Below are 12,527 nucleotides of genomic sequence, written 5' to 3'. Positions count from 1 at the left end.
AAATTACTAAAAATTATAATAATATACTATTATTAACTTTGTTTGAACAGATATAGGTATGGAGAGTATTTCAGACCCTATAGTGACAGCCTCCTGATTTTTCGGTTGGGTAGTTTCTGAGACTGTGTCCGTTAAAGAAATGATAACTTTCAACCCCCGGCACTTCCCAACTTTCCAACAACTGTCCAAACTAATACCAGCTTCGGAAACTACTAACCAACAGCTTTCATTTGATACCCCATATGACTATATTTGGTGAAAAAAAAAATACACCCACATTTGCATGTATGGGAACCGAATTGTTCTCCCATCCAGCACATGCACTGGATTTAGTCCCTAGCGACTATCGTTTGCTCCTTAACCAAAAAAAAAGTCTTGGAGGTAAAAGATTTGGAGACAACGAGAAAGCTATTAATGCTTCAAATGCGCATTTTGAGGAACTGGTATGACTATATATGAGCACCGTTCTTCCTGGAAACTACATGTAAAAATTAAACGAAAAAAAAATATATCTGTTCATCACACCGGTTCGTTCTCGTATATATGTAGTAGAATAGGGTGATCTTACCACAATTTCGATTATATACTGACCTCCGAGATTCAACCCTTTGTAGATCAGTTTGTAAGTTTTTCAACATGCTTAGAAGAAGATTTATTGCAGCTGGAAGCTTCAATGCCAAATACACGTACTGGGCCACGAGACTAATCTCATCTAATGACAAAACCCTCCAGGCCTCCAAGCTGTCGCTGTCACGCGTGTTATCAAGCGGCCATCTAACTTACTAGCCAACTAATCGTTGCAGAATAGTTGACCTTATAGACTTTTACATAACGGAAAATATGAGAAGAATCTATCAATCTGCACAACTCTGCTTTGATCTAAGCTCGATCATTCGCGGATTCTCGTAACATTCTCAAGTTTCCAGTGAATCCCTACCCACTACCTTAACAACTACCGACAAACCAGACTGACTGGTCTAAATATCAGTCCCAAGGGTTTAACGTAAGTATCTGCCGTGTAGGCATAATCCCACGGGCCTCTTTGGATGCAGATTGATTTGTAGACCACAACCAGAGTCCCGCTGTTACTGACAACGGTTCCAGTTTATACTGAGTGCAGCTCAGCATTCATACTGATAGATGCAAGGATTACCTAAATTATCTACCGCAGTTAAGGAGTACGGCACCTGAGTTGTACGGCGCAGCTACTGCTAACGTAACGCACCGAAGTATCGATATCCAATCTGAAATCCTCCCTAAGTGTTGGAAAATAATCGATCAGTTTATAAGAAAACAAGTCGATTTACTTTGGGCACAAAAGCATACACATGTGCATATATAATGCGGATATTAAATACGGCTGGTTTAATGTACAAATATATCTATCTGAATTAGACAGCACCCGCAAACTTCATTAGTACGCATATACTGTACTATATATCTATATACACATATGTATGGTTGGAGTAATTGATATTCATATACAAATGACTAAAAAACTAAAACAAAATAATTCTTTGAAACCCCATTCATAAGAATTCATTTCGTCCTGATATTGATGAATTGATATGTGATGATGATGTTATACAGGTTGTAGAATGCACGAAATTCACAAAAAAGGCAAAGTTTCATCCCCAAGAACTTTGTTAATAATAATTGGATTTTATTCAAATTTTACCAAATTGTGTACAATGCTCTTCATTACACAAATGCCAAATTTTGTACTTCTGGGATAAACATAAGGGGGGGGGGGGGTTGCTGGGTAAATTTCTAAAATTTGGAAATACACATTAACTTTATTTGTGCAGATATCGGAACCGGATGTATTTTGAGGCCTAGATTTCGTAGAGATGCTCCACTGTTTTTCGGGTGGATAGGTTCTGAGAACGAGACCTGTTACACTTTCTGGGGGTAATATTTTGAGTCCTCACTCCCCTATATTTCACCCAATATCAAATATTGAACCAGTTTCGAGAAGTACTAATTGAGACCTTTCATTTGATACCCCACATGTCTACATTCTGTGAAAAGAAATTGCACCCTCCATTCACATGTATGGGGAGCCCCCCTTAAACTTAACACATAATGACGCCACTTACTGCATGTAAAGGGAACACCAGATTACATACTCTCACCAATTTTCATGATAATCGGTCTACCCGTTTCCGAATAAATCGGGTGTGACAGACAGACAGACAGACACCGACTCGATTCTGATAAGGTTTTGTTTCACACAAAACCTTAAAAAACGGCAGCTGAAGCTTAAAGCAGCGATAAAGCTAATCTGGACTTATGGTGCACAACTTAGGGGCTCTGCTTGCATATTCAACAACGAAGTTCTTCAAAGAAAGCAGTCACAGCTACTGAGAACAATTACTTCCGTACCGTGATACATTGGGAACTTCAGTAATCGCCATAATTTGAATAGTTTATTTAAGAATTTTTCACATATTATCATCGAGGATGAGGAGAAATTGTTTGCCCTCCTGAAAATCCCAAATTGTATTTCCGAACAGTGGTGAGTGATGTAGACTGTGCTACGCTCCCTGCAGGCATGCAAAGAATTGCCCTCAAATAAAACTAATTTTCATTCTCTGGGAAAGCATTTATGCCTCCAAGTACAGAGAGCCCAAAGATTGGTGGCGTGGTGACAGTGTTCTTCTCTTCGACCCTATTATGTTCTTGGAAATGAATTGCCAATGTTATGTTCAATGTTCAGATCATCTTTCGCATCCCGAAGTGGGCAATCCATCTAAATCCAAACTAAAAGATCACAACCAAATAATCAGTTCATACCAGAAGATCGGGATCTGGTGGTTGCGACTTTACAAGTTTCCACCCTCTATCATATTATTGTCTGCTTCTCTTTTCAGCAAAAGAGGAAAAAGCACATGAAGACGCAGCTTCCGGAAACTTACTTGACAACGATTGTATGGGACATTGGAGACACCCACACGGTTGCTCAGTGGAGGAACACAATTGCGAATACTATGCCCATTGGCAAACCGTGGGGCGTGGCGATGAGATGAGGTGGTATATCGAAACTAAAAATACGCAGACATGGACTGGAGTTGGATTCAGTGAAAACGAAAAAATGTCGCAAACTGATGCCATCATCGGATGGGTTGACCAAAGAACGGGACGACCGTTTCTGATGGATACCTGGATTAACGGTTATTCGGGTTCGAAGTTGGATGGTCGACAAGATATCTATAATACTTCAGGACATATTGAAAAAGGCGTAACAATATTGGAATTCACAAGGAAAAGAAGAAGTAATGATGATCAGGTAAGAACTTTTTCATATTCAATTTAGTTTGATCTAGAACTAAAGTAAAAGAAACTTTCTTGTTGAACCTTGCCATATGTATTCTTCCAAAGTATTTCTTTGATAAAACACATGTATGCATGTAATCATAATGTTGTCATTCAAGTTAACACTTTCTAGCATAGTCTTATATTTATCAATTTATCATACTTTCTTCTTCAATTGACGAACTGATTGATAGGTGTCACATCGAGTCTTTGTTCGAGATTGTGCTGAGTCAAAATAACCCAATTAAGGGACAAAAGTTTAGAGTTTTCAAATAGTTAGTTTTTATCTTCTCTCCGGTGATATTTCTCTTTGTTCCAGGTAGTTAATTGCTGGTTTAAGCCATATTTCAATGCCACGATCTCCCAGTTTGCCTTGTTGCTTCAACGTGTTTCCAACTTCTTACCGAAGTGAAACCTTGTTATCAAAGGATAACATCCTTTGGTATCAGTAATTCGAGATGCCGATTAGAAAGTATATCAATTTTTCTTCGATTAGGCACATCCCCGCCTCACTAATACTTCCGGTCATTCTTATCGCTCTCCTTACCTGCATTTGAATGTGCAGATGGAGAGGAGCTAATCCAAGAAAGACCTCTAGGAATGCCGTTGGGCAAGTTTTCATTGCCCCACTGATACACATATATATATATAAGCCAGTCTTCAAGTTTGTGAAACTCCCTGGCTGTTATTGTTATTATTGAAGTGTATATCCATTGAAGTGTATATCCAGTGCACCATTTTTGGTGTACATCCCCATTTTTACCTACGGACTCGCAAGTCGTCAGAGCCCTTATGGCTTTCCGACTTCCTTTCCAGAGTAGTTTTTGGTCTAGTTTGATTCCGACATATTTGACCTCTGTAACTCGTTTCATCTCCATGTCATATATTCTAATGGCTCTCAGGTGATCCTTCTTGTATTTCCTGAAAGGTACTATATTGGCCTTGGCTGGATTGATGCGCAATCTCGTCTTCCTACACCAGTTACTAATGATTCGCAGTCCGCTTTGGATTCTGTCACATAAGGTGTCCTCATATTTTCCCCCATAGATTAAAACAATATCACCAGCTTAACCCTGTACCTGTATTGCAGTATTTATGCGCTCTCCTAGGAGTTCGTCAACTAGCACACTCCACTCTAATGGTGATAATACCTCATCTTGTGATGAAACGAGCACAGTGCTATTTCCCTTGTTTCTATGGTATTCCGTACTACATCCATCAGCTGATACAGATTCAGTTGAACGTCCTGCTCGGTAAACGTTCTGACATGGATGTAGGGAATTACGCATTAGAACGCTAGTTCTAATATATTATAGTTGTCCACAGGTCAGGTCAGGTGAAAAGGATCCTTTTTCCCGCTTTTGGAATAAAGACTGCTCTTGCCCGTCTCCATGCCCTTAGTATATATCCCCAGTCTATGCTACTCCTCACCAATCTTAGGAGAGATAATAATTTAAGGCCTCGGTGAAGTAGTGCTGGGATGTTGCCTTCTACCGGGTAATTTCAGTGATTTAAAGGCCACCCATCTTACTCCAGCTTCCGGCCCTACCCCTTTCGATAGTTTTCAATTCTCCTTTTGTTCGTTATTAAGGTGTCAGGCAAAAAGTTATCGCCTTCTGCCGTGGGATGGGACAATGGAAAATGAATTTTGAGAAGCAGATGTACCCTGTCCTCCCATTCTCAGTAAATATTTCATCTTGCTTATTCAGGCAGAGAGACAGCTATAGCCAACGACAAGTCAATATCTTCTATTTTGTTTATTCCGGTTTATTCTAAACCCTTCACAGAATACCCTGAAGCTGTTTCGTTTTGCTTCCCTAATCGCATTGCTAAACGTCATGCTCTTCTGTACATCTGCCAATCCCCGGTTTGTTTCGCCCGGTTGAAGAGTTTTAGCACATCCATTCTCAATCTGGCTAAGTTCATGTTCCACCAGGGTATGTTGATGACTTAACTGTCTTAGCCGGACAGCAGACCTCAGATGGATCAACGACTTTGTTGAGGCTTTCCATTACTGCTTCTAGCTCTATTTTGCTCTTGATATCTCCGCTCACCTGTAGACGAGCCATTTTATCACTCAGGTGTCTTGTGTAGGAGTCCTGAGATTCCTTAGTATTCAAACTACTTCCGAATCTGACTATTCTGTGATTCGACATAGAAGGCTCATCCGACACCCTCCAATTCTTGACCAAGCCACTTATCAGAGTGTTTCCTAGCATTATATCTAGTACAACTTGCCTGATGCTGATCACGTATGTTGTTGTGTTATCTACGTTATGTATTTTTAACTTGTTACTGAGGATGAATTCCAGAAGGTACTCACCTGTTGAACTCTAGAAGGCCTAGATCAAGTTCGTTCAGTTTCCTCTCTTCTGTGATCAGTAGGTCGACTCTTCTGCTTGGTCTTGCCTTTTCAGTCTCTATAGTTTCCGCGATTTCTGTAGAGAACTCGAGAGGCTTTGGAACATTTCCCTTTTGCGGACTGATTTCCGCTGCTCCCAGCTTTTTTGGCTCTAATACTGAAGACTTAGGTCTCTTCTGGCTTTAGACCTTCTTTCAGAGATACCATTTAGCACGTGCGTCACTGAGGCCTTCCTCGTTCCTGACGTCTAATATCCTAGCCTCAGACGTAATCTACCTTTTGGGCGGGGACCTTTGTTGGTTGCGGTTTATGCAGTAGACCAATGTTGACCTTGGCTCCACTGCTTGACCTCCCAACTTCTCCTTTGATAGGTGTAGTCAACTGGCTCTCAATGTTGCCTTCACCTGATGGACCAGTTTGTGTGCGGTACGGGGTCCCGGTTATTTATTATGTATGTCTTTTTCGCGTCTTTATTTTTTGTACTCATTTGAATTCCACGGGTATGGCTGTTAGGAGGCCCGCCGTACCATAGCCCCCCGTAGCATGGTAAGGTCAGGCTCACTCACTGAAGCGACCAGATATCAGTGAGGCTCCATTCGAATGCAGCCAGTTACTCCTAGCTGCAAGCTATGTAATGGGCACAATTCGCCAAAGACCCTAGATTAAGAAAGGTGCTTTTTGACTCCTCTGTCTAGATCCGTAGCGTTTTGTAATAGTAGCGTCACCTTATGCAGGGCGTGCCTGTTCTAAGTTTTATTTCAAACAAAAATCTTTATACATTAAACAGACAATCAATTCCAGATTTATATGCATACATAAGTGTATGTATTATTCAATTTTACAGTTTTTATCATCAGTTAACATATTTTTTCTTTCAGGACTTGTCTTTCACCGATGACCATTGCCTGTACGTTTTCTTCCCTGTCAAGGGCGGTGACTTCAACCCCGTAAATAAGAAAATTCGAAAACATGACCAAATTCCAGTTGTAACAACATCGCGCGTGTGCATTAAGTCATGTGGCTTAGGTAAGGACGGATATAACTGTTACAGGCATGACATATCATGTACATTGATACATATTCAAATACGCTTTACAGCCGAATTAACGTCGATTGTTGGAGGCCCAACAACTCCTGCGCCAGACCGAATTGCTTACAATGTGGGCGTCAAGCTTACAAATCTGGCGGAATCTTTTGACGCACCTGAAGAAAATACGGTCGACTTCAAAAATCTTGCAGCAACCATATCCGACTCCTTCAATGGTATACTGAGCGATGTACCTGGATATTACAAAGTTGATGTTCAAAAATTTGTGAAGTACTACTCAACATTTTCGGTCTCTCTCTGTTTGTTTGACTGTGTTCTCACTCTTTCAGGGACGGAACAACAATGATTGCTAACATGAACATACTATTGGATAAAGCTGCATTCGAAAAAAGTCAACAAGGAAAAGTTCAGAAGGCATCATTCGGTGATGATGTATACGAGGACAGCGTAGTGAAAACGATAATTTCCAAAAGCCTAGCAAGTGGCAGAATAGGATCATTGACTGTTGACCCTATGTACCTGGAATTCTATAATTTAGATTGTAAGTGCTGATCTACTATATTATACTATACTACTATATTATATATATTATGCCAAAAATCATTTGACATCCTTTCTTTTGTTCAAAACAGATAACGCAATGAATACCAAAGAGAAATCAGCGGCGGAATCATTCTTCAATTTATCAGAAACCCGACTCTACATAGTTTTAGGATGTATAATTGCATTAGTGTTAATCGCTCTAATTCAAGCAGCTTGTACTATTTATAAAACGACACGCAAGAGCAGAAACCAAAAGGTAAGTTGGTCCTAAATGTTTCGTTTTGATTAATAACATTCATCTGATGCCTACTTTGTAACGAAAAACTTGGGTGCATACTGGATTAGTTTTCAGAACCACATCCTTTTAGATTATTTTGATCCAAGAGTTGAAATGTTCTTCTTGAAAATATAATGGCTAGTTATTTGAGCAAATTATAATTTCTGTAACATCCATATTTATTGTGAAAATAACTAACCAAATGTTTTGAAATTAATATTTAAAGCTAATATATATAATACCTGAGGAATGGAGGATGTATCAGCAGCAGTACTACCCGTCTAGCGTTCTATAAATTACAAGCAATGAATCGGATATTGTGCTTTCTCGTACAAATAAACGCAAATGCGAAAATAGCAATGATACGTGTTCTAAAAATGTAGATATTAAATTGTTTGAATCGAGTTACTGTTACCAAGCCAAGTTTTAATTTCCTGCATTCCTTCAATGTTCATGTGATGCGAAAAATGGCTATGATTGTAACATAATTATTTGTTATTGATGTTTGAAACACTTTGAATGGATGCCTTCGCCAAAGATTATAAATAATACTCATGTATGGCGGTTGTGAACGATTTTGTTGTCTACTCTGCTACCACTACTACGTTTCAGTGAAATCGGTAATTGTTAAAGAAATGTAATTTTTTGTAACTCCTCTGCAACCAGTCAGCATTCATTATTTATGGAACTTAATCACACATATTTATTATTTTTATATAACATCCAGGGCGTGTCGTCTTCTTGACTGTTCACTAACATTTTGTGCAATGTAAAGTAATATTTCACTAACGTTCACCTCTAATGAATATACAACTAAACGACAAAAGTTAAAACAAAAATTTTCATTTACAGTTGACTAAGAAATTTTTTCTATTTTACATAAAATGCACAACTTTCATTTCACTATCTCTACCATCTCTTCTTATCCTTATCTCGTGTTTGTCCTAACCCTAACCCGTCCGTATTATTTAAGTGAATAACCACATTTCACTAGGTTAGGAATTGACAAGAATAGAACAAAACTGCATTGGGTATTGACAGCAGTTTTCAGTAGGAATAATGGCCGCTAATTTATAATGAATCCATTTTAACTATGTTGAACATAACGCATGGGTAGACTGAAACCCCTGTAAGCCCCGTTTTAAATTGTCTTTCTGTAATAATATCTTCGGATTGATTTTATTTTATACGAATTTCAAATTCGTTATCAACAGTAGCCAGGGAAGTTCGCAAGTTCAACCGGACACCCAGCCTTGTTTTCAGTAATCCTGGAAATAATTTCTCTAGAGCAACCTAATAAAGCTTGCAATAACAGTTTTTGAAAAATAATGTCAGTTGGACAAACGTACACCCAGCCCGGCTCTACACACGCTCGGTCCCTCTGAAGGCGGAGGATGCGTGAGAACTTGCTGAATTATGCAACTTCAACAAGAAACACAATCAAACCAAGCCGCCAAGTATAATAGTTTAAAATTAATTCAGATCCAAATGGCTGAGAAGCGTGCCAATCGCATATGACGCCACAAGTCAAACCGGGACGCGTCAATATACCAACGAATTACTGTTTACATCGTTTGCATCCCCCCTACTACATACTCTCCATAGTTTTCACGTTTGGATCGGCAAATTAATTTATGTGCAAGAATGATGCTTATCTACTTTCCCGCCTTGTCCACATTCATCTTAAAATTATAATTTGAAGTTACAAAAAAAAGTTTTTTTTTCGACGGATCAATAGAATACTACTACTATTTCGACACAAATTATTTATTTATTTATTTAATTTAACGGACAACAAACAGCAAACTCCAATTACTTATTGTCCTCAGGAGGAGGAGAAAGTAACAATGTTATCCTATGCTTGAAACTGTTTAAAATAGAGAAGTTAAAAGGACCAAGCTGTTGTGTGTTGTAATTTCGGAAAAGCCTAGGAATCGGAGAATGAAAGTAGACTTCGAGCTCTGAGAAGGGCACTTTGAAAATGTCTGCGTTACGTGTGTTATAAGACGCAGGACGGCAGGTGATGTCTTTAGCGGCGGAGCAGTCCATCGGACCCGAGGAAAGTTTAAAAAATGTGCGTGGATCCAGATAGGATAGGATAAGAAATCAAATCTGGTGAATATAGTAGTAGCAATTCATGGATTATTTCCATAATTTATAGCAGCGCAGCCGCACCGATGTGCACATATCGGATGTACTTTTCTTCATTTTGTGATTCAGATGTATAGTATTCTCTGCTTATATGTAGTTGTCCTTTTTCCGAGCAGTCAATGAAAAATCGCGTGCATTCTGAAAAACTATAAAAATCACTTTGTCATTCGATATAATTGCATTTGCCATCTTTACTGCCTGATTGTTTTTGAAAAAAAAAAATGGTTCTAGTTTAGCTTTACCTCTGGAGTGTAATGTTTTTGTATAGGCGTAGAAACTCGTCAGAGTCGGAAAAGCTAGGTAAACCCATTTACCCAATTATAAACAGGAAACTGAACCAGTTACGACTAGAATGACTGTCTTGAAACATCTGCGAGCTGATTACGACAATAAATAATGCTACGCGCTGTTCGATTTTTATTTAGAACTAGCTGACCCGACAGACTTCGTACTGCCAATCGATAAATAAAAGACCTAAACTTTTGTATAAAATAATTTTAAAACAAACAAAACGAATCCGTATTTAATAAAAAAGCATATTGTGAAGCATTCCATCCGCGGATTCGATCAATTTCATTATGTCGTGATTGCTGTTGTTTGATGTGCACGAACTCGTTGCATTCTAAGCCTACCTACTTCATTATCACTCACTAAATAACGCAATTCTGACATAGTAATACGACTATTTTCTTGATCTGTCTCTCTCTGGTCAGCAGTGCGGTTAGCACGTGAGGTAGCTCTTCGCACATTTGATTGATTGTGAGGACCTAAGTCAGGTCGTCTTCTCCTCGGCATCGTAAATTGTAAATAATCAAAGTGAGAAAATTGTTCGCTCACTTAGCAGTAAAGTGTCACAATCGCAAAATATAAAAAAAAAGCACATTTACTGGAATGTCACTATCACAAAGTAAAGAAAGTTCTCGCGCACTCATAGATATCGTAACACAATATCGTAATACTTCTTTCCGTGTTCTAATGTGCAAGAGGATGGATTGACATATTAGTTGGTTGTCAAATCTAATGTCAAATATTACCGTTGCATTCAGAAATTTAATTTGTAACAAAACTTAATATTTAGTCTAGGTAGTCCAGTTTGGTCTTGAAATATTTATGGAAATTAATAGAAGGTTTAAACGGTGAGAAGCAAAAATACTAAAAACAGAAATTCTATTTTCCAATACAACATGTTCTGAGCTGTGAAACATTTGATGTCTTTTGTCTTTTTAGAAATAAAAGATTGTCACTTGGTTGTAATATGAGGTCCGATGAACATAGTGAGTGATTGAACTTTATTGAATATCAATAAAGTTCAAATTGACTCTAAATTTTATTTAGAAAAAAACGTTTATATGGGAAGAAGAGAAGTGCTGGTTTTACCGGCAATTATTCGAATTTTTCTCACCTTTTAAACCTTCCCTAGACCTCCACGGACATTTCAAAACCAAGATAAGATAAATCCCTTCAGCCGTTCTCGAGTTTTAGCGAGACTAACGAACAGCAATTGATTTTTATATATAAGACTAGGTAACCCGACAGACATTGGCCTGTCCTACAGCATTGCCATTCCCTCATCAACTTCTCATTGCTTTTTTCAATTTAGAGCTACCAACTTACATTAGACTATGTCAATTGTATTTTACGCCAGTCAAATGGAATACAATACATGCAAAAGGCGGGGGAGGGGGGCGTTGTGTAACATTTTTTTCACCAAATATAGCCATGAGGGAGAACAAATGAAAGGTCTCTCTTCGAAACTGGTCTCAGTGTTGAAATCTAATTCACAAGGGAGAGGGAGGGGGTTGAAAAGTGGTAATTTCTTCACGGACCCATTCTCAGAACCTACCTACCTAGCTATATGGTGCCTAGGCTCCGAAACACCCCACACACAGGTATCTGATCAAATGAAGTCAATAATAGTATATTACCACAATTTTTAGTAATTGACTGCAGCCCCCCCTTTACGTTTATCCTAGAATCTTATCCTATCCTATATTATTATAATTTTATTAATTGACTGCAAAACCCCCCTTAAGATATTCCCAGAATTTGCAGCTATAGGCTATAATATAGAACATGATCCTACTAAGTTTCATGAAAATAGCACTATTACTAATAAAGTTATAATCGGTTAAAATTGTCTCTTCTGTACAAATTCTAAGATTTTGAATATCAGTAGCACTTAAAAGTGGATATTCTAAAGTAATATATGCATATAGATTTTACGTCAAATACAAATGTACACTGAAATGATTTTATAAAAGAACTCCACAAAACCTTTCACACATGTAGCGTCCAGCTTCTGATTTCGTGACTCGTTAAGTTTAAATTGAATGCTTGGCTATATGGAAACACATCGTTAAATTAAACGCGAAATTTTTTAGTCGTTGATTTCGATTCCATAAACTCCGTCCAACTTCATTTCGCGCTTCGTGTTCTCGTTAGTTTGACTTGCTCGAATATAGCCTTGACATTGCGAATTCTGCGACCCAAATTCGTACGTCTAACTGGTGGCATTTTGAAGAACCAAAATTCAAATAAAAAAAACTCGCTTAGTGTTTCTGTATAACCAGAAATACCTCGTATTAGTCTATAAAAATCAAAACCAAAAATCAAAATTAAATTAAACTTTTAATATAAGGGGGTTATCGCGATGAACTAACTGCGACCCTTGATAACCTCTGTTTATAATTTGTTTTTGAACAAACACATTTCAAAAAACTCACTGAACAAACTGATAATTGGATAAATAATGCAAACGAATGGACTATGAAGTGTACAAATGAATTTTTTGACCGATAGATACCGACCGACGTAGCTGTTGGACGACATAA

At 38.2% G+C, this 12,527-nt stretch overlaps 1 protein-coding gene across 3 annotated transcripts in view; it reads left to right on the top strand.

Annotated features, from left to right (window-relative positions):
• LOC119647177 overlaps positions 1–12,527 on the top strand; it is a 252,131-nt gene that overhangs the window by 230,097 nt on the left and 9,507 nt on the right. For 2 of the 3 annotated variants that reach the window (XM_038047985.1, XM_038047986.1), the window contains 5 exons: positions 2,874–3,289; positions 6,556–6,703; positions 6,776–6,995; positions 7,055–7,266; positions 7,358–7,524. In XM_038047985.1, the coding sequence (XP_037903913.1) occupies positions 2,874–3,289; positions 6,556–6,703; positions 6,776–6,995; positions 7,055–7,266; positions 7,358–7,524 (1,163 nt within the window). Of the gene's footprint in view, positions 1–2,873; positions 3,290–6,555; positions 6,704–6,775; positions 6,996–7,054; positions 7,267–7,357; positions 7,525–7,771; positions 8,166–12,527 lie in introns of all 3 variants that reach the window. The other variant, XR_005248808.1, reaches the window with a different exon arrangement.

This window comes from Hermetia illucens, chromosome 1 (assembly GCF_905115235.1).
Source record: "Hermetia illucens chromosome 1, iHerIll2.2.curated.20191125, whole genome shotgun sequence".
Taxonomy (NCBI): Eukaryota; Metazoa; Arthropoda; class Insecta; order Diptera; family Stratiomyidae; genus Hermetia; species Hermetia illucens.
This window is presented reverse-complemented; position numbering and strand designations above follow the sequence as displayed.